At 57.1% G+C, this 25,448-nt stretch overlaps 2 protein-coding genes across 4 annotated transcripts in view; one reads left to right on the forward strand and one right to left on the reverse strand.

The window, feature by feature from the left end:
* Window positions 1-7,100, reverse strand: part of LRRC75B (leucine rich repeat containing 75B) — a 13,727-nt gene extending 6,627 nt beyond the window's left edge. The window contains exons 1-2 of the mRNA XM_029921612.1: window positions 7,014-7,100; window positions 5,015-5,161 (exon numbers count right to left, since the gene is read on the reverse strand). Of these exons, the coding sequence (XP_029777472.1) occupies window positions 5,015-5,161; window positions 7,014-7,100 (234 nt within the window). The remainder of the gene's footprint in view (window positions 1-5,014; window positions 5,162-7,013) is intronic.
* Window positions 7,101-7,259: 159 nt separating this feature from the next.
* Window positions 7,260-24,318, forward strand: GGT1 (gamma-glutamyltransferase 1). Of its 3 annotated transcripts, XM_029921814.1 has the most exons (14): window positions 7,268-7,321; window positions 12,769-13,002; window positions 13,810-13,987; window positions 14,585-14,715; window positions 14,863-14,949; window positions 17,647-17,839; window positions 18,154-18,311; window positions 19,320-19,469; window positions 19,847-19,983; window positions 22,751-22,938; window positions 23,148-23,275; window positions 23,372-23,484; window positions 23,557-23,670; window positions 23,999-24,318. In XM_029921814.1, the coding sequence occupies exons 3-14, from the start codon at window positions 13,824-13,826 to the stop codon at window positions 24,143-24,145; spliced, it is 1,710 nt and encodes a 569-aa protein (XP_029777674.1). In that variant the 5' UTR covers window positions 7,268-7,321; window positions 12,769-13,002; window positions 13,810-13,823; the 3' UTR covers window positions 24,146-24,318. The 3 variants fall into 3 exon arrangements, with proteins under 3 accessions (XP_029777672.1, XP_029777674.1, XP_029777673.1); XM_029921812.1 differs by having other exon boundaries at window positions 7,260-7,321; window positions 23,372-23,670; XM_029921813.1 differs by having other exon boundaries at window positions 7,278-7,321; window positions 12,855-13,002; window positions 23,372-23,670.
* Window positions 24,319-25,448: the final 1,130 nt, after the last annotated feature.

A 25,448-nucleotide genomic window follows, 5' to 3' on the forward strand; every position in this document is an offset into this window, starting at 1 on the left:
AGGCGCTGAGCAGGGGCCGGACGAGGTGTCGCTTGGCCAGTGGCCTCCATGCTGACTGTGGAGCAGTTGCTTTTGTGGTGCAGAGCACTGGACTGGGCGGGGGGGGGGGGGGGGGGTTCCCTTGCCAGCCATAGGCAGTGCCATCACCTGCTTTCTGGAATATCCCAGCCATTGAACGATTGTAGTATCTGACCTGCCCACCTGTGTAGACATTCCTGCATTGACAAATATTTACTGCCCCTCCCTGCCTACCTGGGGGCAGGCCTGGGCAGGCTAGGGGGAGCAGGCTCCCTTTGACCCAGTCCTGGGAGACCAACAGATGAGGAGTGCTGGTTAACTCCTAAGCCTAGCTCTGGGCAGGTTGGCAGCAGGCCAGCTGTACCTGCCCCAGGCTTCCGTCTTCCAGCTGGGGGGGGGAGGGGCGGGGGGGCGGTGTGAGGAGGGGGAGCTCTGGCTCCTATATGGATCAGATTTGGGCCAGGGACCCACCCAGTTCTTAGGGTCTACTTGGGGGCCTGCTGCCACCTGCAGGCTTCCCTCCCAGCTCTGGGCCCTCACACTCCCTGGATCAGGGACATTTGGAACATGAGGACTCCAGACACCCAACTCCCACAGCAAAGAGTGTGTGTCTGGCCTGTGAGGACAGTGGGCCTGGGAACAGATTCAGGAGGGGTGAGCACAGACAGGGTGTGGGGGGTGAGGGCTGGCCATCTGAGGGCACACGGTAAGTGAGGGTCAAGTCAGACTTCTCTTTTGGATTAAGTATTGCCCACCACCAGGAGTGTGTGTTTGGGGAAAGGGTGCTGGGATCTGTGGTCCCCCGAAGCTGAGCCCCTGATACAGGACAGAGGACAGCTTAGTATCCTTGTCACTTGACCATCCACTGACCCCCCAACCCCTGATGTTGCCTGCTAGAGCTCCCCCATTGGGACTGGTCCTGGGGCTTTCCTATCCTGGGCCCCTTTCTCCATCTGCCAGCTAGACTTAGCAGCCTCCACTACCCCCCCCCCCCCCCCCCCCCCCCCCCCCCCCCCCCCCCCCCCCCCCCCCCCCCCCCCCCCCCCCCCCCCCCCCCCCCCCCCCCCCGCCCCGTAGCCAGCATTGTCCTGGGGCCACGTTGGCACCACAGGTTTCCTCCCTGGCAAACCTGCATGACCATTTGGCCTGCCTCCCTCCAGGGCCCAGGCGCTTTCACTGACCTGACGTGGTGGTGTCGGGGCCAGAGACTTAAGCAGCAGCCCCATTGCTCCAGGGACCTCTCAGACCCCGTATCCAGACTGTCAGCCTGGTAAGAGCCCCCTCCCTCTCCCCTATATGCTCGGGGCTGGAGCCAGAGCTGGGATGTCTCCCAAATCCTGACCTTATCCTTCCAGAGGCTGAGCCAGGCCTGGACACTGTCCCCTCAAACATGAGAAGGCTGAGCCAGGGTGGGGGGTGGTATGGGGCAGTGGGGAGAGAGGGCTGAGTTTGGTTGTCATGGAGGGGGCAACCCAGGCAGTGGCACAGGGGGGTGCCCAGAGTTGGAGTCCGGTGGAAAGCAGAGAACGGCCCCCCAGTCCCACCCCTCATGTCTTACCCCACCCCCTGTGCTCTTGGCTGAGAGATTCCTGGAGGAAAAAGAGGGAGGTGGCGACTGGGCCCGGATCCCTAGATGGGCCTCCCTCTGCCTCCTGTGGGGGTGGTTAGATTGAGTTGGCTCTTAGGGAGTGTTTCTGGCTTAACCTGATTTGGGCAGGAGGCCCCAGAGACAGAGCTCTGCCCTCAGGAGAGGGGGCCGTCGTTCCCCCTCACTGGTGTCCATGTATATTTAAGTAAAGGCTGCCGGCCTCTCTCCGTGGAGTTGCCTTGGGCAGTAGGTCTGTGTTTGTGGGGATCCCATTGGGTGGGTGAGTAGGGGGGTGCCTCGGGCTGATATGGAGTTTCAGTGGCTTGTATGGGTTTCCCGGACAGCCAATGAGGTGGGAAGTTGGGGAGCCAGAGAGTCGGGTGGGAGGGACATAGCCGAACCCCAGGTCCTGCTAGCGGCATCCTGGGTCCCAAGTGGGGCCTACCAGGAGACGAGTAGCAGTGACAGCCACACCTTTGGCTTCCCCAGCTCTTGGCCACCCCATGTGGTGGCCCCTCTGGAGTGACAAGGAACCAAGGTCCAGATGACCCAGCGGGAGACGGGGAGGGCTGCGGCTGTGGCTGGAACCGACCGTGCCCCACCTTTGGGATTCTTCTCTATCCACCCAGTGGGGTGGTCCAAGCCCAGGTACCAGCAAGGTGCATGGTGCCTCAGCAAGTAGCCAGGTGACAGCGAGCCTCTTGGCAGCCACTCCGAAGAAGGATGCAGGATGGCTTTGGAACTCACTAGGAGGAAAAAAGCAGACACTCTGTGGAAACAGTTTCTCCTGGAGCTGGTTCTACAGGACTGTGTTGTAAGCCTGTGTCAGGGGGTCACAGGTGTAGGTTCAGGACCGATGAAAGTTGTATATATGTATGTATGTATGTATGTATGTATGTATGTATTTATATGTAGAGAGCAGGGAAGGGGCAGAGAGAGGAGAGTCCTGAGCAGGCTCTGCACCATCAGCACAGAACCCAGTGTGGGGCTGGAACTCACAAACCTCGAGACCATGAACTGAGCCAAAATCAAGTATCCGACCCTCAACTGACTGAACTACCCAGGTGCCCCTCAGCTCAGAACTGATTAGAGTCCCCTGGACATGTCCCTTTTGGGTGTACAAACTAGGTAACACGGGTAGCTGTATTCGTTTTCTGTGGCTGTCACCACAAATTATCGCAAACTTGGTGGCTTTAAACAATAAATTTATTCTCTCACAGTTCTGGAGACTAGAAGTCAGAAATCAAGGCATTGGCAGAGCTGTGCTCTCTCTGAAGGCTCTAGGGAAGAATCTTTCTCCAGTTTTTACTAGCTTCTGGCATCCATGGCATTCGTTGCTTTCCAGCTATAGCCTACCAACCTGGGTCTCCATTGTCACTGTGTGTCTCTCTTCAGATGACCTTCTTATAAGAACACGGGTTATTGGATTTAGGGCCAACGCTAATGACATCTACAAGGACTCTATTCCCAGATAAGGTCACATTCAGAGCTCCAGGGTGGAGATGAGTTGGGGAGGAGGGGCGCTATTGAACTCACTACAGTAGCTTCTGCAACTAACAAGGGGAAAATAGGGTGCCTGTCCTGCATCTTATTGTAGGATTAGACACAACAAAGCAAGAGTCCAGCACACAGCAGTGTTTTTACAAACTGATTTTCTGTGGCTTTATACGGAATCCACTCAGCCACCCACAGTCTTCTTTGGTCAATTTTGTAATGACCTTTGAGCCCTGTGGATACTGCAAAGACTAAGACACAGGAAGTCAAACTAACAGCTACCCCACAGATGTTGGGAGCCATGATGGGGCCTCAGGACACTACAGGAGCCGAGGAAGACACTTGACCATGAGGAGGGGGAGGGCTTTCGGAGGAGGTTGCTTTGAGGTTGGGGTCTGAAGGGTGAGTGCCAGCTAGAAGTCTCAGCAGAGCGCAAAGGGTGAATCTTACAGAGGAAGGGGTGGGGCCCTAGCAGGACGGGAATTTATCTGGAGGGCAAAGGGGGCCTTTGAAGGGTTTCTAGTGAGAGGATGTGCTTAGATTGCATGCTCAGCACTGGGGCTACCTTAGGGAGACAGTGGAAGGGCTGCGGACCCTGAGGAGGAGTTGCCAGGTGAGGGGGGCTGGGGTCAGGGGCAGCCAGGAGGGGAGATGTGGAGGTGAGGCCCCTGGATTGGGGGACCAGTGAGGATGGAAAGGAGGCTCTGGGGCTAGGCTGGCTAAACCAATGCGGTTGGTTAAGGTATGGAGAGGGTTGTTACTTAGTTCAGGTTTAGGCAGGCATGTTGACCTGAGGCATCTAAAACATCAGCCCATAAGATGTTGCAAGCAGGACTCAGAGCAACTGAATCCAGCTTGAGGTGGTTCAGTTGGCCCAGGAATGAGCCGGCAGCTGGTGGGGGCTCCGAAAAGCCGGGATGGAGGGCTAGCAGGGCATGTGGGGGAAAGCTAGGCTTCGTTTTGGCATCAGGGGAACCACAGGTCCACTTAGTCCCCATGGAGGGTTGGGAGTAGGGGGTGGGAGGTGTGTGTGGACAGGCAGGCTCCAGCAAGCGACTCCCCCTCGGAGGGAGACAAGACCAGGCCATACCCTGGGGGGAGGCTGGGGCATGGACGACTCAGCCTTTCTTCTCCACCCTCCACTGCCTGGAGCTAGCAGACACCGCAGATAATTACAAGGTGATATGATAAATGCTACCTGCTATGGGTGGACAGAGAGGGCAGGGCAGGAAGGAGGGGGGCGTTTGTGACCTCTGAGCCCTGAGCTGCTCCTCAGGCAAGGACAGGCGGCTTGTCAGCCTGGGCGTGGGAACCGTGGAGATAGCGGGCGCTGACCGTAGCCTATGCACAGCCATCTCCGTGAATCCGCCCTACAATTATTTTAATGATTCTGGCTCTCCAGAGAGAAAACTGAGGGCAGGAAGAGGAGACCCTGGGCCATAGTGGCAGGGATCAAATTTGAACCTAGGGACTCTAGAGCCCAGGACCTTGGCTGTGCTGCTATCCTGCTGCTGGGCTTGGGAGTTGGGTTTGGGAGTTGGACTGGCACCACCAGGTGCCAGACTAGTCCTGCAGCCAGACATTCCCAGGCGTTAAGGAGCTGACCTCTCTGGGGGCCCACACACTGGCAGTGCTTCAGCTTTCTTCCACATATCAAAGGTAGGTGCTGAAATGGTGAGTGCCTCAGATGGTCTGGGGGGTGGCAGCTAGGCTCTGGGGACACAGGGGCTCTGCCTCCCCTGCTACCCCCAGGCAACACCAGCCTCTTGGCGGAGCTGGAGTCTTCCTTCCATCCTGGCAGTGTGGTCTGCGTGGCTCTGGGAGGCTGTGGCCAGGTAGCCCCAGGGTCTGGAGTGGGCCCTGCTCCTCTGCTTGTAGTCTCAGACAGTGGGCAGGAAGTGAGGCAAGACCTACCTTAAAGCATGCCAACTCGCAGAACTGCAGAAGGCATCCCAAGAAGGCAAACTGGGGCTTGACTTTGGGAAGAACGTGCCAACCAATCACAGTCTTGCTGTCTTTAAAGGTGGTGGGGTCCCCGTCAAGGCGGATATGCAAGTCAACCTTTTTGGGGTGTTGGAGATAGGAGATCAGAGAGCAAACATTTGAGGTTCTGTGATCCTAAAGTTGATTAGAATCCTATGATGTTTGGCATCAAAGTCACTTTTGTTCAGCCGGTTTACCGAATGTGTCCTTGGTGTAGATAACAGGGGACACAAAATGTCTGTTGTAACATCAGGTTTCCTGGCTCCCAGTGGACCCTGAGATCCTGTCCCAGCAGTTCTGGAGGACAGGTCAGGCACTGCCGCATCAGGACCCGGCTTCCTGGCTCACTCAGTATGAGGCTCCCGACTGCATTTTGGGATGTTGTGTCTCTACTAGCTGTGGCCCACGCTGGGCAGGAAGTCCACCTGGCCCTTCCTGAGGCTCAGGGACAGCCCCTTCCAGGACGTGACAGCAGGGTGGGGCATGATGGACACTGCAATGAGGTACTACTTGCAGGAAGTGGTTTGTGGGGCCTTCCTCATATCATGGGTCACTGTCCGGCCTAAGGGCAAGTCCCTTCCCCTCTCAGGTTGTGGTTTCCTTTGACCTCCCTTCTTGCTCCACCAATGCCTTGTTTTCCCAGACACAGGGCTGGGGCAAACCCGAGTCTGTCAGAACAGGAAGGACCTTGGAGGCCACTGTGTTTCCTCATTTTTCAGAGGAGGAGATGGGCCAGGCGTCCAGCCCCCCCTTCCCCCATCCCCTCCTGTCTGACCAAGGCCCCTGCGGTACTTTAGGTTGCTGGTGCCTACATAGTACGTGAGGTTAGGAGATAAAAGGCATCAGGATGTGGGGTGGCACCCTCCATCCCATGCTGCCTTGGCAGCAATCCCTGGCTGGAGGCCAGCCTCACCCAGGAAATTCCTCAAGGAACAAGGACACAGAGAACTCAGCTTGGCCAGTCCCCAGCCATCTACACTCCTTTCTTCCCACAGCCCTTACCCTCCAGTCACCCACCAGGGTCTTAATGAGTGAGCCACAGTTAATGGGTTACCTAGCAAGTGACACATTCACCAGCCTCCTGGGGCTCTCAAAGTCCAGATCCACTAGCCTGGCCTTCAGGGTTTGATCTGAGTTCAGCCACTTTCCTTCTAACCCTTGACACCTCAGGGCTCAGGAAAGGCCCAGGGAGATTAAGAGGCTCCCTTGTGCCCTCACTACTCCCAGCGACACCTCCAGTGCCAGCTTTCAGGCTCAAGTGGTTCCTCTACCTGGCATATCCTAAAATAATCCAATCCCAACTCTGCCCGGATTCCTAAGGCCCCTGTCACAGTGTCTGCCTCTTCTCCAGGGTCCTGGGCTCCTCCTCTTTCTTGCGTAACCATAATAAGCCTATCTCCATTCCTGCTGGGGGCTCCTTGAGAAGAGAATCTGGACAGGCCAGGCTTAGGTGGGAGAATGAAAGAGTGAATGTGTTTAAGTCATGGCCCTGTTAGGAGTGGTGGTTCTGGCAGAGAGCGGGCTGTAAGTGGATCTCAGACACAGGGAGTCTTGGGGCTGCCAGCCCTGTGGGGCCCCCACCCTGTCTCATTCAATGGGCCAGAGCAAACAGCTCCATCTCCTGCCCCCACTGCCACGTGTCCTCCATCAACCTTCTTGCTCACGACCCCAGAAATGTAGGAGATGAGGAAAGGCTCCCAAGGGTCATGTGACTCCCTTCAGTCCAGGTGACCAGGGCCCTTAGGGTGACCGCCCCAAGGGTCAGGGAGAGGGCATGTTTGGAAGAGCATCCTCTACTCCAGGAGTAGGGTTCCTCAGGCCTGGTGGGGCCTCAGATGTTTACATTCCCAACTCCCGTGGTGTGGGCAACTGGCTGCACCCCAATACCATGTGACCCCTCTCTAGACATTGTAAGTTAGGGGGAGCTCACCTCCTTCCAGGGGCCCCTGGCCTGACCTGCCTCTGCCTGAAACCTAGCCTCATTCAGCCCCAGGCCTTCAAAGCTCAGGTCTCTCATTGAGGGTTAGCTGAATGCTCAGAGGCCAGCAGCTGTCCCAGGTCACACAGCCCCAGGGACAGGACTAGGAGCCAGCACTCTTCCCACCTGGAAGGGTTCCTGTGCCTTTAAAGCCTCCCTCCACTCAGGCAGGGGGAGGGAGGGGAGGAGCTGGGTCCTAGCTGGGCACTGGGGACTCAGCTTTGTGCTGGAGAGCAGCAGGAGGACCAGCGTGGAGCCAGGTGAGGCAGAAGGGGCATCTGGCTGTGCCTCAGTGCCGCGTGCCCCCAGAGGACAGCTCATTCTTTCTGAGCATTGTAGGTTGGGGTAGCTCAGCCTTAGGGCCTCCCAGAAGTGCCTGTCTGGAAGCCTGGGTTCCAGTGCCAGCTCTGCCTTCTTCCTCTCCAGCCTTAGTTTATACACCTGCATAATGGGAGTGAGTGGACCTTCAGGGTGAAAGGGATGGGGCTTGTGTGAATGGACCCTGAAGAGGGGCTGCACAGGTCTTTGGGTCTAGGCTGGGGAGGCCTCTGTTTTTTGTTTTTTTTTAATTGTCTGATTAGGGGGATTGAAACTACCTGCCCAGGCTGTCTGGCTCAGGGGTGTGTGTGTGTGTGTGTGTGTGTGTGTGGTGAGCGGGGTGGGGAGGTGGAGGAGGGCCGGGTGGAATTGTTGAACTACTCTGAAGAAGGGGACTTCTTGGAATTAAGCAGGGGGGTGCAGCATGGAGAAACTGAGGCCCAGGAGGGTCTGGCAGCATGGGGGTAGGGGAACTGTAGGGATATGATGGGGCCTGAGGCACTGGGTCCTCTGGCCATGCTTGTGCTTCTCTGAGGTCTAGTTTGTGGCTGTGGTGGGGCCTGGAACCGCCTCAGTGGTGCAGGTGTCATTGCACAACTCTAGGGAGTGCTCACTACCTTGTGGGCATTGTGGCCATGCCTAGCTGTTTCAACAGATATCCGGCATAGTGGTTATCAAGTACTGGGGAAGGGGGCTCTTTCTAATCCTCAACCTTATGCCACCAGAGTGGGCAGCGAGGGAGACAGATCCCAAATTCTGGGCCTGGGTACCGGTTAGCTTCCAGTCCAGTGGTGGGCAGGGCTCAGGAAGCCACTGAGAGCTATGCCTCATGCCTGGGGTCAGGGGTGGGGGCGATTTCCCTCTGTGGCCTGGTGGTGTTAGGTCAGGGGCCTGGGTTCTGGGCCCAGCTGCTGGTTCACATGCCTCCCTCGGGGGTCAGCTGACCTTGTGTAAGTTGCTTCAACCTAAGCCTTGGTTTCCTGTCTGTGAATGGGTCTAGAACTGTGCCCCAGTCTCACCTCTGAGCCAGGGGTGACACAGCCATCAAGCTGGGTTGGAGGATTAACAGAGAAACTCCTGGCTTCCTCATGCTTCTCTCTCTGATGTTTCCTGGGAACCTGCTCCACTCAGCCTAGATTTAGCATGTGTGTGTGTGTGTGTGTGTGTGTGTGTGTGTGTGAGTGAGTGTTGGGAGGGGGTGGGGCTGGTGGCAAAGTCAGTATCTCTGATGGGTGAAGCTTGCACATTCCCGGGGACGGGGAGCTTATCATCTTCTGGGCCTAGGACAGGAGCCATGGGGACTGGAGGGGACTCTTCAGCCCTGCCCCTGCAACCATTCCTAGGGTGACATGGTTTCCTCAGACCAAATCCACTCAGGTCCCTTCTCAGCATGTAGGGCTTGGGGGGTGGGGGGGTTGACCAGAATGCAGTGTGACACACTCACCATGGAAGGAAGGTTCTTTGTTCTATACCTCATGCCTCTGTTGACACAGCCTTTAATTTTTTTTAATGTTTTATTTATTTTTGATACAGAGAGAGACAGAGCATGAGAGGGGGAGGGGCAGAGAAAGAAGGAGACACAGAACTGGAAGCAGGCCCTGAGCTAGCTGTCAGCACAGAGCCTGATGCAGGGCTCGAACCCACGAACATGAGATCTGACCTGAGCCGAAGTCGGAGGCTTAACCGACTGAGCCACCCAGGCATCCCGACACAGCCTTTAGTGGGATACCTTGCCTCCTGACTCACCCCTCGGGGGCCTGCAGCAGCTGCTGGTTTCATCTGTGCTCCATCATGGGCAGTTTTTGGTCCCTCAGCTCGCCTCGGGCTGGGGTTTTCCTGTTGGGATCCTACTGGGATCGTTTGTGGGGTCTGGGTCATCCTCTGCCCACTCAGACATTCTTCCAACCCTGGTGCTGCTGCTGATACTGCCTTGTCTTATGCTTTCCCAGGCGAGGAAGACATTGCTAAGCATGCTCAGGTTAGGGACAGAGCCCTGTGTGTCTCCACTATAGACCCCTGCCAGCTGACCCCCCAGCAGCACAAATCCCTGACATCCTGGCTAGTGTCTAGCCCTCAGGGACAGGTTATGGGCCTTGGTCCCTGGATCCTGCCCTGTCCATCTTCTCAGTCACCCTGGTTTGCAGGTGACGTCCAGGGGAAAACAGTTTCTCATAGCACCCCCATCCTGGGGCCATGGAGGACTTCATGAGAGGGTGACGTTTGGTGGGTTCCATCCCAAGCCTGCTCAAGGGCAGTGGGTAACAGGACAAGGCCTGTTTTCACTGTGTGACTCTGGGTGCGCAGAATACCTGGTACAGGGGCAATGAGGCCTCTGTTTCTCCTGTTTGTCAGCTGCCACAGCCTTGTAGGGTGGGCAAAGATTAGGGTTACAGATAGGGGCTGTGGGGGCTCCTGGGCAGCCTAGACACTGCTGGCAAGGAAGCCAGGGACAGAGCAATGACCCAGGAAGTGGCTGATCCTTATTCTTGGCAGATGGAGGACAAAGGGGAATGGAAAGCAGTGTCCAAGGTCCCCTGGGCTGGGCATGCACCTGTTCCTGGCTTGAGATCTCCTTGTTGGCCTGGTCCGGGTCATGCAGCAACTTGGGTACTGGTATCAAGGGGTCAGATGTGCACTGCTGGGCTGTGTGACTTGGACCAGCTCTGGTGCGTCCAGACCCTGCCTTTCCAGGCTGCTAGGTGGTTTCTTGGGCCTGGGGAGCTAACATTCCGGGATAGCAGTGGAACCGGTCTGGACGCGAGGCCCCAGGCTCTGTTCCAGGAAGGCACCCTTGGCATCTGCTTGAGGATTGTGGCGAGGGCTCTCAGGTCCTGCTTCTGGTCTGGCATTGGCAGCACCTCTGCCGCTTTGCCTCAGGAACTGTTTCTGCGACACTGTGTTTGGCCCTGGAGTTCAGACACTTTGACAGGAATGGAGTGTACCCAGCTTGGGGCTTCCTGGAGAGGTGCTTGCCAGGAGACTCTGCCCTTTGGAGAAAACCGAGGGGGGGACCCTTTGCCTCTGTCATCACACACCTCTCTTTTCCTGTTGGGGTCACACCCCTCACCTGCTGCCACTGCCCTGGGGACCCCAAGAGTCATGCTGTCATAGCACCTTCAATCTCCTACCCAGGGCTTCCCAGGGCTGTGTGAACTTTAGTCACCTGCTGACAGGCCAAGTCACCGCGCCTCCTTGCTGCCTTGACATCAGCCCCTGGGGCCGTCCTCCCTGTCAGGCTGGACCTTTTAGAGGACAGCCTGTTCTCCACCCTACTTAGACACCTTCAACTGCCCCATAGGGTTGCTGAGTGACTCCCAGCCAGCTTCTTATCCCCTCTGGGACTAGGTGAGCCCGAGAGTCCTTCTGCCTTCTCCTGACCCTTTCCTGCTTCGGCTCCTCCTTGGAGGTGCCCTCCCCCAGATCCCAGTCCCGGTTCAGACGCACCCTGAGGAGCTCTGCAGGGGCTGCAGGCGTGGCTCTGGGCCACTCCTAGGAATGGGGGGGCTCGGCTGAAGCTGTGGCCCAGATTTTCCCAGGCAGACCAATCTGGCTGTGTCCCAGCCCAGAGCTGCTTCTGAGGACCAGGAGCTTTCTTGGGCCCCCACCAGCTCTGGGCCTCAGGTAAGCCCACGAGGGTCATGAGGAGTGGTGTGGGAGTTTGAGGCCAAGCGCTGTGCCCCCCCTACTCTCTGGCCTCAGTTTCCCTTCCTGACACTGATTTGGGTAAGAGCCAGGCTTCTGGGCTTGGATATTATTTTAGTGAGTCTTTGGGAAAAATGTGGGGTATGTGGGGGGAGGGGGGTGGGAAACGGAAGCCCAGTCCCCAGCAGGGTGTCTTCCGCAGGGCTGGTGATGTCTGCCTGCAGGGCCTGGGCTGGGTCTCCTTGTTGCCCTGGCCAGGGAGGAGGGATGGGGGTCAGTAGAGTCTACCCCTCCCCATACTCCCTGGCAGTCTGAGCCTTGCTGGGTTCCCCCTGTCCCTCTGGAAGCCCACTTGGGTCCTTGGGTAGATGGATGGATGGATGGATGGATGGACAGGGGAGGCTGGAGTACAGACCTTAGGAAGTCATTTGTGGATCACCTGAGGGGAGAAAGCAGGGTCCTGGGAGGGGGAGGTCTTGGCTCACAGCCGCAAGCGCAGGAGAAATGAGACAATGTTCCCAAGGTAGCCCATGGGCAAGGACTGGGGGGCCTTTTGGCAAGTGTGGCTGTGCCCATGCTGGGAAGGGAGTCACTGGCTTCTGTCCTGCCCCACCCACCCCCACCACATGTGATGGGAAAGTTCTGTGTCTGGAAACAGACCCCACAAATTCCTGGCCCAGCTCCCGAGGCCCCTCGGACCTCCCTGCGCAGCTATCTCCGGGAATCCTTAGCCCTGGCCCAGCCTCCAGGGTGTGCTCAGGGGGTATAGACTGTCCCCTGGAGTAGTGGTAGGGGGAAGGGCCTGGGTGGCACTTTGGAGAGAACCTTCTGCTGCTTTTTGGAGGACTGAGGAGCAGGTGATGCTGACAGGAGGGAGGGCAGGGAGGAGACTCTGCAGAAGTCCAGCTTTCAAAGGGTGGTGCCTGGATTCAGTCAACGTGGAGAAGAGAAGCTGGCTTGAATCCCACTGGTGGTCTGCTCTGTGGCTGCCCCCTGAGCCTGGAAGGGGAAAGCTCTCCCACGCTGGCTTCTGGAAGCCCCCCACGTAGGCTTTCCCCTCCCAGGCTCAGTGCGAGTGAGACTCCTCTCCTAGACCGTCTCTGGGACACCGTGTCTGACCCTCTGAATAGAGACAAAGCGAATCAGGGGCATCCCAGCCTGGGGCTTGCTGGCAGGCACCCACCCTTCAGAGGTAATGGAGATTGCCTCTGTCATCATACCTCTCCTTCCTTGTGGGGGGGGTCACACCCCTTGCCCGCTGCCACCACCACAGGGTCTCAAAGGCTCACTGCTGTCCCTCCCTGCACCGCCTGGAAAGGAGTCAACAGGAAAACAGTGAGCGGGAAGACTGACCAGCGTCCTTCTGCCCCAGCCCAGCCTCCAGGGCACCACCCTACTAGTGATGACAATTATACCCAACACTCTTTTAGCACTTCACACTTTCCAATCCATTTCATCTCTACAATGTCCCCAAGCAGGTTGCCACTGTCATTCCCACTGGACAGGTAGTCAGTGACTTGCCCAAGGTCCCACATCAGATGAGGGGCAGGACTGAGATGGGACGGGCTGGCTGGAGAGCCTGCCTCCCCCATCTCCTCGGCCGGCCTGGCACATGTGGGCTTCACCGCTTGGTCATATGACACTCACACCACCAAACCCGGGCCTTGCTCCGTGCAACCCCCTCTCGCTGTGCCTGGAGATTTCACACGAACGTAGGAGCATCTGACCGCCTCCTCTTCGATTCCAGAGTTCATCTAGAGGCAGAGGAACCTCACAGAGCTCCCTGGGAAGGCCGGACTTAGCCTGTTTCAGGCACACTACCTTGGTTTTCAGGAGAGCGAGGAGGCTGCGTGGTCGGGGTGTCTCTCTGGAGCAGATTCTGTGGACGCCGGCTTCTGGAGTCTGGGAGGGAGACCGCCGTTATTTCATCAGCTCTTTCAGTCAAGCCCTCCCTGCTTTTGTGGCCACCTCCCCAGGCAAGGTACGGGGCTTCCATCTGTGGGGAAAGGTAGGTCCCTCCCCATTGCTGCTCATCCAACGGTTTGACTAGAAGACTGTGTGGGTGTCCTTTTTGAGAATACAATGGAAGCTGAACCCCGTGGTCTGTGGCAGGCCACTCTGGGCATCCATGGGCGCATGGCTCTGGGTTGAAGTGGGGGTCACAGAAGGAATCAGGCCACGCTCGTCCCTGGTGGCGTTCCACTGGGACAGTGGCTTGGCAGTGGCTCCCACTGTGGGACACATAGAATCTGGGGGCTCCCAGGAGAGGTTTCTGTTGGAGATGGGGTCTTTACTAGGATGAGGCCTTGAGGATAAGCAGGGAGATTTAAGAAGGGAGAGATGGGGCTGGGGGTTGCTGGCAAAGCAGATGGCAGGTAGCTGGACAGCCCTGGCATTTTCTGGGGGCTAGAAGGAGACACAGGACATATTTCTTTCTTTAAAAAAATTTTTTTAATGTTTATTTATTTTTGAGAGAGAAAGAGATGCAGGGTGTGAGAGGGGAGGGGCAGAGAAAGAGGGAGACACAGAATCCAAAGCAGGCTCCAGGCTCTGAGCTGCCAGCACAGAGCCCCATGTGGGGCTGGAATTCACAAATGGGGAGATCATGACCTAAGCTGAAGTTGGAAACTTAACCATGAGCCACCCAGGTGCCCCCAGGGACATGTTTCTGAGGCTTGACTATTGGCTGTGCCCTGTGAGGTGAGGGTCAGGATGTGCCCAAGGCCAGGCCAGTGGCAGTCCCCTGACCCTGTTAACCACCGCCCTTTCCCCACCCCCCAAACAACAGGTGCCTGCAGAGCCATGAGGAAGCGGCATGTGGTGCTGACCTTGCTGGCCGTGGTCCTAATAGTGATTCTTATCATTGTCCTGTGCCTTTGCCTGTTCTCGATCTCCCAGTCACACAGCCACGTCTACCCCAAGGCAGCTGTGGCCACAGATGCCAAGTATTGCTCAGAGATCGGGAGGTGAGCGAGCAGAGCGTGAGAATAGAGAAAGACCACTGGTAGTGGATCTGGGCAAGATCCTCATCCCTCTGAGACTCAGTTTCCCCATCTGTATACAAGCTACCCAGACAAGGGGTGTCTGATGCACATGGAGCTGCCTGTCCTTTCCTTGGACCTTCACAGCAGTCTCTGTTCAGGGCAGAAGGGGACACTGAATCCAAGAGCAGGATGTGGGTTTCCTGGTGCCCGGCTGGACCCCTTTCCTCAGACCTCTGTCCCTTTGGATAAACTGCTGTTTTATGCTATTTTAAACCCCTATCTCATTATGTACAAAGATCAGTTCCCAAAAGACTTAAACAGAAAAAAAAGTTGCTAATAAAAAGCAACAATTTTCCATTTTCTTTCTATTATAAAAGTCACGCACATCTGTTTGCTCGAAAGAGAGAACATACAAGCCGATTGGTCTTAGAGTTACATGTAAAAATCAAAGCGATGGGTTCCTCTTCCGTCCTCCTTTGGGCAGGGTGGCCAGAGGGGGCGGAGTTGGGTGGCAGGGTGCCTGTGTCGGGGGGCTGGGGAGCCCGCAGGTGCTCACTTCCCACCACGTGCTGCGGGCAGGGACGTGCTGAAGGACGGCGGCTCGGCGGTGGACGCTGCCATCGCGGCCCTGCTGTGTGTGGGGCTCATGAACGCCCACAGCATGGGCATCGGGGGCGGCCTGTTCCTCACCATCTACAACAGCACCACGCGTGAGTGCCCATGGGGAATCGGGGAGGTAAACGGCAGGGCTGTCGGTTCAGGCTGGACGTGGGCTGGGGGCAAGCGGAGCACCCCTGGGCTCACATGGGGTGAGAGGCTGGTGTTGGTCTGGACTGCCTACCTGCTTCTCCTTCCAGGAAAAGTTGAGGTCATCAATGCCCGCGAGGTGGCCCCTGGGCTGGCCTCCGATGACATGTTCCACAGCCCGGAGCAGGCACAGGAAGGTGAGGTGCAAGTTCAGATGTGGGTACAGAGCTGTGGCGAGCTGCTGGGAAGGCACGGGCATGCCGCTGTCTGAAGCTGGGGACAGCCCTGCAGTGCTGACGTCCACCCTTCCCATCCCTGCCTGGCCCCACAGCACCCTCCTGAGGGTAAAGAGATGGAGCTTCTGTTAATGCTGCTCAGCCCTTTTCACCAATACAGCCCTCCCTGTATGCTTGGGAGTGGGGGAAGCGCTGTGCTGATTCTCATTTTACAGGTTCAGAGAGGTCATGCAAACCAACTGAGGTCACACAGCTAGATGGTGCTGAGGCCCAAATTGAACTTGGGCTGTCAAAGCCCTGCATTTTTCAAGGCATCCAAGACATTCATTTGTTCGTTCATTTGTGGGGATAGCTCTCAAAAACACAGTAGAGTCTTTTTTAACAAGGCCTTCATGCAGAGAGGAGGCCTCCAACCTCCCCATGCGGCTGACGGGAAGCCAGTGGCCACTAGGGGGTGCTGCTCCAAGGACCCAAAAGGATTGCCGGAAAGGAAGATGGAAGCAGGACGAGGGGACTGTTGGCCATAGTGTGTCTGACCCCAGCTGCAGGCCCTGCCCCTCCGGCCTGAGCTCTGGATGAAGCCTTGTGAGCAGCCCCACTGGAGTCTTCTCCGATTTACAGACTTTTTGAATTTTTATATGCCTTGGGAAACTCAGAATGTGTAGAAATGAAACCATTCAGTGTGATTGCTGGACTTTTACACTTAGCACCTTGTGGATGATTGGAATTCACTTACTTAACCAGGACTTATTGGGCATCTCTTAAAATGTAAGGGGTTGTTCCCCAAGCCTGGGGACAAAACAAAGGCAACAGATAAAAGCCGTGGCCCAGCCAAGCCAGGCAGTACCAGGATAGCAGAGGCGGGAAGGGCTGGAAAGCGTGTGGGTTCATCAAGTGTAGCCTGGTCAGGGAGGGGGTGTCTGAGCAAAGACCCAGGGTCTGGAGTGGGTGAGGGTAGCCGTGCAGGCGTCTGGGGGAAGAGCAGGTGGCCCACACAGGAAGGTAGGGACAGAGCACTGCAGGAACTTAACAAGGCTGCAATGACTGACCCCAGGATCAGAACAGCTCAAGTGGTGTCAGACCTCATGGGTCGTTGTGAAGACCCTGTCTATCGTCTGAGAGAGATAGCCATGGACTCTGGGGTGTTTGTGGAGGTGGATCTGGCCTATGTCTGGCTGAACCTCTTGGGCAGCTGCAGAAGGAGCAGAGAGCAAACTGCTGCCCATCAGGTGACCAGTCAGGAGGTCACCACAACAATCAGAGAGAGATGAGGGTGTTGGGAGGTGGTTGGTACTCAACATACCTAGAAGTTGGAGTCTGTGCTTTTAGTGAGAGGTTGAGTGTGACACCAATTCCTGTGCCAGGAGTCCTGGATGATCCCCAGTCTTTGATCTGCACCTGGAAAGATGGGGATGTCCCTAACAGGGGCCAGGAAGGCTGCAGGAGAGTGGGTCTGGGTGACAGTCAGGAGTTGGGTTTTGAACGTGTTAAGTCTGAGATGCCCTTTTTGCACGGGCAGGTGCATCCTCACATCAGGCCAGCAAGGGAACAGGCCAGGCCAGAGAGTAAATTTGAAGTTGGCAGCACATAAATGGGATTTGAAGCCCTGATCTGGGAGAGGCCACCAACACAGTGAGTGTAGACAGAAGAGACACTAACAGAGCCTGGCAGGTGGGACGCAGAGGTGACCCAGGAGGCGTGACGGGCTAGGTAAGGTAAAGTTGAGAGGGGGCTCTGGTCTGGCAGTGTGGGAGTCACTGGTGACCTTGGCAGGCAGGGTGGTATGAGACCTGTTAGCCCAAGGTCAGGGCAGCATTTTTTTAAGGTGGGAGGAATCGTGTACTGGGTGTCAGACCTGAGATGTGCAGACATACAGATCATAATAACTTGGCTCTCAGAACCTCGTGCCCAACCTCAGGATGGGAGAGGCAGTTCCAGAGCTGCAACTGCCTGGCCTGGGTGTAGCCAAAATGGCCCCGGTCATCCAGGGGTGAAAACAGGCTCTGGAGTGGGTGTCCAGGAGCGAGGGCCTTTCTGTATCAGCGCTCAACTTAGGACATAGTGAGCCGTGGGGGTGGGGGTGGGGTGGGGATCAGGGGCAAGAGATCTGTTTCCAGTAGAAGTGTGGGCTCCTCTAAGGTCAGCTGGAACAGACAATACTCTTTATGGTCAGATGGGGAAACAAGCCCAGTGAGGGCACATAGAGGGCGGGGCTTGGGCTCAGGTCCTGGCTCTGGGACAGTAGAAGGGAGGAAGGTAGAGGCCTTGCCTTGGAACTGGCTCAGTGTTGAGGGTGGCCTGGGCCTCCCCTGAGGACTTTGGTGGGTTCTGGTGCGCCCCTTGAGTCTTGTGGGCTAGGAGGCTCAGACTGAGCGTGGTAGGAGTCTAGCTTCCCCACGGTCTTGTGCGACTGTGGGGCTCGCACAGGATTTCAAACCTGGTAGCACCTGCAGAGGCAGATACATAGCCTTGGGACAGCAGGACTGTGGCCTAGTCGCATGTCCCAGACCAATCTACACTCTTGCCAGCGGAGTCCAGATACAACAACTCCATTTCCTTCCTAAACCTCACTGATCCCATCCGGGGACCGTGCCTAGAGAGAGAACATCCCTCCTGCTGTCCCCTGACTGGAGCCACTGTCTCTCTATCTCTCTGCAGGGGGACTGTCGGTGGCGGTTCCCGGTGAGATCCGAGGCTATGAGCTGGCCCACCAGCGGCACGGGCGGCTGCCCTGGGCTCGCCTCTTCCAGCCCAGCATCAAGCTGGCCCGCCACGGCTTCCCTGTCGGGAAGGGCCTGGCGGCAGCTCTGGAAACAAGCCGAGCTGTCATTGAGCGGCAGCCCGCGCTGTGGTATGTCTGCGGGCGCTGGCCTGCCCTGGGGCACAGACTGGGCAGATGTGGCCCAAGGTCCCTGCATGCCGTGAATGACTAGAAGAGGGATAAGGTCTAGGATGTAAAAGCCCTTCCCAATGTGTGTGGGATCACATTCTGAGCCTGGTGCCTGGGGTCCTGGCTTGTGAGTCCTGAGTGGCAAGGGACTCTGGGGGGCATTGGCTGGGCACCAGAGGATGTCCTTCCTTTGATCTCCTGTGTGGTTGGGTGGGAATGGCTGGCCGAATCAGCCCCGCCTGCCTGCCTCACGGGAGCTTCTCTACCTACCCCAGCGAGGTGTTCTGCCGGGACGGAAAGGTGCTGCGGGAGGGGGACATAGTGACCATGCCGCGGCTGGCCGACACGTACGAGACGCTGGCCTCGGAGGGGGCCCAGGCCTTCTACAACGGGAGCCTCACAGCCCAGATTGTCAAGGACATCCAGGAGGCTGGTGAGTGGGCAACCTCAGGGGCCCTGGGCGAGGAACTCAGCAGCAGGAACCCTGAGCCAGAGCTCAGAGGCCTTCGGTCCTCTGGTCCAGCCTGACCTGGGCACTGGGCCCTCAGTGCCTGGAGGGGGAGAGGGAGTCACAGATATGTCCGCCGTCAGTGACAGGCCACATGGATCCACAGATGTTGGTTAGGTCAAAACTAAGAGACCAGTGCAGTTCAGGAGAGAAAGTCCTCAGTAGGTAAATGAAGTTCTAGGCTGGAACTGGAGCTGAGGAAGCATTGAAATGCAGATCTGGGGGGACTTCCTGGAGGAGGAGGTGGTGCCTGAGTTACAGATAAGGTTGGAGAGAGGAAAAGCCTTCCTGGCAGAGGGAATAGGCTAAGCCCCAGAGAGGATGAGCTTTAGTTATCCCTGAGGGTCACAGTGGATGAGAGTGGGCTTGGTGAGAGGGGCATTGGAGGGGCTGTGAGCAGGGACACGTTCTCATGAATTTCAGCCAAGCAGCCTGGCGCTGCCTCTCCCTCCCCAGCTGTGGATTTCTTCCTACAGTTCTTTTTGTCAGAGACACAGAAGAGGATGGTTAGCATGTTGGCCTTTACCTCTAACGCAGGAAATTAGTCTATAAATACCTGGTCTGTCTGGAGCCAGTTCCCTGTAAAATTAAAGCGCCTCCTTTCACCCACCTATTAGTCACTGGAGGATGAGACTGAGCCAGGGGAAGATGGGAGCAGATATTTTCCACTTAGAGAAGGCTCTCTGGCCGCAAGGGGAGCAAAGGCAGACATGGAAGCCAGTGGGGCAAACAGAGAGGGCGGATGGCCTGAGCCTGGCAATGGAGAGGTGGTATTATCAGGGAGCACAGAAGGATTGGGGGATGGGGCAGTGGGGAGTGGGAGGAGCGGGGCCCTCAAAGGTGGGCGGGGCTTTGAGCTAGATGGCCCTGTGCTGCCCTCAAATTGGAGGGCCCATCCCTGTGTCCACCCACTGAGCTGCTGTCTCATTGCAGGGGGCATCATGACCATCGAGGACCTGAACAACTACCGTGCTGTGCTGATAGAGCACCCACTAAACATCAGCCTTGGGGACGCCCAGCTCTATGTGCCCAGCGCCCCACTCAGTGGGCCGGTGCTGGCTCTTATCCTCAACATCCTCAAGGGTGAGCCCTCCCACCGCAGCCCCACAGGAGGTGGTGCAGAGCGACCAGGGCTGTGAAGGGCGATGATCAGAGGCTGGAGGAGGAGGAGGAGGAGTGGCTGGGGGCTAAAAAGGTGCAGAGCAGTGTCCTGGGGTGGCCATAGCCTTGCTGGTCCAGAAGACGTGTCTGGCAAATCTACATGGTCATTCCAGGCCCAGGGGTCCCTTACCTCATTCCATTCTTACATCCCTTCAAAGTGTCCACTGGTGTTTATTAAGCATTCCTCTTTTCAAGCTGGGCCAAGTGATTCAGGGAGGTGTGAGCCTACCCTGGAGCACCCAGCTGTCTGGGCCGAGGGCCCCGGGACTGCTGACGGGCACCCATCTCTGCTCAACCAGGGTACAACTTCTCCCCGGCGAGTGTGGAGACACCTGAACAGAAAGGTCTGACCTACCACCGCATCGTGGAGGCCTTCCGGTTCGCCTATGCCAAGAGGACCCTGCTTGGGGACCCCAAGTTTGTCAATGTGCTGGAGGTAAGAGGCAGGGACTGACCGGGGATGGGTGCGGGAGGGCTGCCATGGATGGGTGAGGAGGGCTTCCTGGGACCACCTAACCTCACACATGCTTTATCGGTCCATTCTCACCACCAACTTTGGTGGTTGGCCTGTCGTGTGTTGGGATGGCCTGGTGGTCCTCGAGTTTGGCCCTCTGCCACACGGAGCTCACAGTGTGACAGACATGACAACGAGTAATTGGTGCCCCTTATCCCCGTCCGCACTCCCACCTTGGGGGCTGTTCCCTTGTCCTGGAAGGGTCTGAGGTGGTCAGTGCTGAGGTGAGGACCGCACGGGGGCATTGCAACCCTCAAGGGTAATGAGGAGGATGGCCGAGGGAGAGAGGAGCCACGCTCTGGGTGGCAGAGGCCTTGGACACTGGCTCTCTGGTCAGATCCAGGAGCTAATGTTTCCTAGTCCCTACCTAGATCTTGCACAGCCCGACCCTCTCACTGCCAGATGCCCCAGCTGTGGGCTGGGCCTCCATCGAGACTCCCATCACCGCCCCCCTGCCTATTCGAATCACCCATTCCGAGGTAGACCACAGATTCCCTCCCACTGGCCTGTGCCTCTCAGCTGCCCAGCAGCCTCTCTGCTTTCCCGGACCTCTGTTTCCCCCCAGTGAGCATGTTGTACTACTTCCCAATGCAGTCGGTGACCTTGTGTCTCGTATCCCTGAGGCTGCTGCATCGCATCCCCCTCTGCCGTCCGGTCTGGCTAAGGCCAGCCCCTCTGCTCATGCACCTGCTGACTCGGCAAGTCTCTCCTGCGAGGCTGCTCTGCCTCTGGCCTTCCCACTGTCCTTCCCAACAGATCATTCTAGAGCACTCTCGGGAGAGAATCGGACTCTTGTCACTTCAGAACCTTCAGCTGCTGACTTCAGCTCTGCTTCCGCTCAGAGCAAACTTGGCCACTCTGTCCCTCTCTCACGTCCTCTGCCACCAGGCTGTGCCCTCCTCACTCCACACACGCTCCCAGGACCCCTCACCCTGTCTCCTGAGTCCAGCCTCAGTTTCCCCTTTGGGCCCTTACTGCAGCATCTCACACAGTTTACCACCTCCTTTGCTCAGCTTTTCATTTTGCAAAGTTGTAGACCTTTTGCACATTTCCTTCCTCTCTCCCTGCCTCCATCTACCTCTTTACCAATATGCATGTGTTTTTGGGGGGTATCAGATGGTCAGTCACTGATAATACACTTTAGGTTGTAGCTCCTAAAACCGAGGACTCCTACCCACTGACATTGAGAGAACCTGACCTGTTAGACACCTGTGTTCCCGATGGTCCCTGGATTGTTAGGTCCAGAGCCCATCAAAGTCATACTTTGTAGGTGCTGTTTATGTTCCTCCAGTCTCTGAACCTACACTAGGTCTTGAAGCTATTTTGCTGATTTAAAGCCCAGGGCAGTCATCTTGCAGAATCATTCCACATCCTGGATTTAACTTTCTGTTTTTTTTACGAGTAGATTCAGGCTGAACATTTTCCCTGTGGGATGTTGCTGGAAAATTCTGGAGGCATTTCCTTTGCTCAGTCCCCAGGGGCCTTCCTTATTGGCTTCTATCTCATCTCCTCTTCTTTTTCTCTGTCCTCACTACCATGGGGACTCTGTTCAGGGTCATGGCTTTTTTGTTTTTTAGAGAGAGCACATGAGCTGAGGAATGAGAGAGAGAGAGAAAATTTTAAGCAAGCTCTGCACTCAGCACAGAGCCCAATTTAGGGCTCAATCCCATGACCCTGGGATCATGACCTGAGCCACAAAGGAAGAGTCAGACACTCAACCAACTGAGCCACCCTGGTGCCCCCAGACTCATGGCTTTAAGAAGCCACCAGAAGCTAAGGGCTCCATGTTTATCCTTCAGCCTGATCTTGCCCACACATAGGTGGGCCCACCCATCGGAGACAGGTTCTTCAGGGTCCAAAGGGTACCTGTTCAAAATCAAGCTCCTGACGGTCTGCTACACTGGCCATCTGCAGTATTTACCTCCTTAGCTAATGAGCCACTCTGGATTGAAGACACTGGGGCCATTGATTCTCTCCCACCTCTCACATGGGTGATGTCATAGCCTCCCAGTTGGGTTCTACCCTTATACCCTCACAGCTGCCAGAGGGATCCTGTGACTCACCAGTGTGGTCACTCTTCTGTCCCAGGACCAAGTGGCTCAGAGCAAAAGCCAAACTCCTTATGGGGCTTATGAAGACTTATAGGATTAGCCCCTGTTGACATTTTCCACCGCCTTGACCCTATTCATCCTGTCTGTCACTCCCAGGTCTGCCTCAGGGCCTTTGCATTTACCGCTCAGGCCTCATTCACTGCTCTTTTCAGATATCACTCTGCTGAGATATCTCTTCTTCTGAGAAGCCCTCCCTGAGCACTTGGTCCCTCCTCATCCCTCCCTGTCCCCTTTACCTGGCTTGTTCTTTCCAGCATGTCCCTGCCTGCCTTTGTCTTCTCTGTCAGGAGGGCTGGGACCTATGTGTCTGTTCCCTGTTGATCTAAGCACACAGCACGAGCTCCATGAAGGAGACAAGAGTGGGGTCTTGTGGGGCGGACAGATTAATACTAAGAATTTCTGGACCGCAGTACAGACAAAGGCTGGAAAGAGGGGATCAGAGGGCCATGTGATGTTAAGGGTGTAGGAGGGTCATGGTCAGGGCCATGTTGGGGGGCTTCCCAAGAGCTGCTCGCACAAGCCTGTGCCCCCTCCCCATCCTCCCCCACCTCCTCAGGCCAGCTCTGGGGTCTCGGCAGGTGGTCCGCAACATGAGCTCTGAGTTCTATGCCGCCCAGCTCCGAGCCCGGATCTCTGATGACACCACTCACCCGTTCTCCTACTATGAGCCTGAGTTCTACACACCTGATGATGGTGGCACAGCCCACCTGTCCGTGGTCACAGAGGATGGCAGCGCTGTGTCGGCCACCAGCACCATCAACCTCTAGTAGGGGCTGCTGGGTGACCTGGGTGGTCTGGGGGCTGCTTGCATGTCCTAGGAGGGGCCCCATCAACCCCTTTCCTGGTGGGCACTGAGGCCCCACCGTGGTAGAGCACCTGCTCTCAGCCTCACTGGGAGCGAGCTGGAACTTTGGGTGAGGGGCTGGGCAGGGGGTGCTGGGTTCACCAAAGCTGGCTGACTCAGCTGGTCTGCAGCTTCGGTTCTAAGGTACGATCACGGGTCAGTGGGATCCTATTCAATGATGAAATGGACGACTTCAGCTCCCCCAACATCACCAACCAGTTCGGGGTGCCCCCCTCACCAGCCAACTTCATCAAACCAGGTGTGGGGCAGGGGGCTCAGGTGGGGAGAGGGCTGGTGTGCAGGGCAGGCAGCTGACCAACATCTCTGTCCACACCCACCCACCCCATGATCACAGGGAAGCAGCCGCTCTCGTCCATGTGTCCGGCAATCATCGTGGGCCAGGATGGCCGGGTCCGCATGGTGGTGGGTGCGTCTGGGGGCACGAAAATCACCACAGCCACTGCGCTGGTAGGTGTCCCCCATTTGTCCCCCCAGCCCCTGCCCCTGGGCCACACTGACACCCCCCTCCACCGCCCCCAGGCCATCATCCATAACCTGTGGTTTGGCTACGATGTGAAGCGGGCAGTAGAGGAGCCCCGACTGCACAACCAGCTTCTGCCTAACACCACGACCCTGGAGAAAGACACTGACCAGGTGGGTCAAGGGTCAAGGAAACAGTCACAAGGTAGGGTGACAGGGTGTCCTGGGAGGGAGGCTTGGATCTCCTGAGTCATCATGGAGTAGACTGCGCTCTGCCTGGGGCAGATACCTTCACACTGACTGCCTGGGCCATCTTGAACCCTGTGCAATGTGAGTCAGTCCACCTGCTCCAGCAACACCCAGCCAGCCTGTCTGCCCCGAGCTTGTTCTTCCTGGCCACCGGGGCGGAAGTGGCACTAGCTGTGTGTCTCGGTGTGGGGCTGTGCGGGCCACATGGCATCTTGGGCCCTGCTGAGACCTCTCTGTCCCCTCCCACTCCCAGGCGGTGGTTGCAGCTCTGAAGACCCGGCACCACCACACTGAGGTCACTTCCAACTTCATCGCTGTGGTGCAGGCCATTGTCCACACGGCTGGTGGATGGGCAGCGGCCTCAGATTCCAGGAAAGGCGGGGAGCCTGCTGGCTACTGAGTGCTCAGGGCGGGCCAGGCTGACTGGCGGCCTAAGGATGGGATGCTCACTGGGGCCAAAGTGGGACTTGGAGGGGATTTGCTTCCCCTGTGAGTGGCAAAGCAGTGCAATAAATGGGGGCTGCAGCATCAGGCTCCGGGCAGCCTTGCCAGCCAGGCTCCCATATCCCTGGACCTCAGCATCCTGCGTGTGTGAAACGGAGCTTTCAGGTGGGGAAGGGTGAAGAAGTGGGATTCGGAGGTTTTTACCCCTCAGGTGCTGGAGCTAGCCTCCGAATTTCCATGAGAGCCTGGTGGGAGGGCGGGTGAGGGCCAGGGCAGACCCGTACCAAGCATTGTCCTTAGGTACCCTGAGACCCAGAGGCCAGGTCCTCCCTCTTCTCGCCCGGACAGTGGCGCTTCCTAGCATTAACCACCAGGGGGTGTCCCAGCCCCAGTGTTAACTTGGCCCGAGTGGAGCCAGCAGATGCTGTCAACCCTGCTACCTCTTCAGCCTGGTGGGTGCCCCTGCTCACGCTGTGGAGGACACGTGGAAGTGAACCTGAAGACTGAAGAGTGGGATTGGGCAAGAGGCTGGAGAAAAACTTCTTAGAGCCAGGCTCCGGGGGATTTTCCAAGCACAAACCTAGAATAGAATGAAAACCAAACTGTGCTCAGCTCCAGAATGAGGCCCAGTTCTCAGGCAATAGTGAACTGGAAAAGGTCCCCAGATCCCGAGGGTCAGAGTTGGACCGGCGGACAGCCAGAGAATGCAATCCAGGAGCAGGCCTGAAGGGGAACAGTGGGACATAGCACCCTGCCCCTCCTCCACACGCCAGCCCCTCCTGTCCTCCCTTGGGGTCTGCTAACACTCGGTTGTGACGCCTGATGTGAGGAGCTGTGAAATGCTGGGGGGATGGACAGGGGAGGGGGTGTCACAACCCGATGGCCAGATGTCCCCTGACCAAGTAAGCATGAGTGGGGACCCCTGAGACCAGGGGCACAGAGGCCAGAGGAGGCCCGGTCTGGGCTCTCCTTCCCAAAGCAGGAAAACCTGGTGTTTCCAAAGTACCCACAAGGATATGGGGTTTATGTCTGCAGTCTGGGCCCTGAGTGCCAGAGGGGAGTACCGCTGGGGTCCCCCGGGGACAGAATGGAGGCTGGGCTGCTGGGGTGTGCAAGTCCCCTCAGCCTTGATTTTGGTGCCAGAGGAAAGGCCATAGCCCTGTTTGCAGAAGGGAAGACTGAGGCCCGAGGGGCTGGTCTTGTTCCTGGTGGAGGTGAAGCTCCTTGGGCTCCCACAAGTGAACAGAGTGCACCCAGTC

This window comes from Suricata suricatta, chromosome 14, assembly GCF_006229205.1.
Source record: "Suricata suricatta isolate VVHF042 chromosome 14, meerkat_22Aug2017_6uvM2_HiC, whole genome shotgun sequence".
Lineage (NCBI taxonomy): Eukaryota > Metazoa > Chordata > Mammalia > Carnivora > Herpestidae > Suricata > Suricata suricatta.

Excerpts from the sequence above, each read along its gene's own strand:
- GGT1 (XM_029921812.1), top strand. The coding sequence starts at position 13,824 with ATGAGGAAGCGGCATGTGGTGCTGACCTTGCTGGCCGTGGTCCTAATA. Across the intron at positions 14,716-14,862 it reads CATCTACAACAGCACCACGC|GAAAAGTTGAGGTCATCAAT; the intron begins GTGAGTGCCCAT and ends TTCTCCTTCCAG. Across the intron at positions 17,840-18,153 it reads GAGCGGCAGCCCGCGCTGTG|CGAGGTGTTCTGCCGGGACG; the intron begins GTATGTCTGCGG and ends TACCTACCCCAG.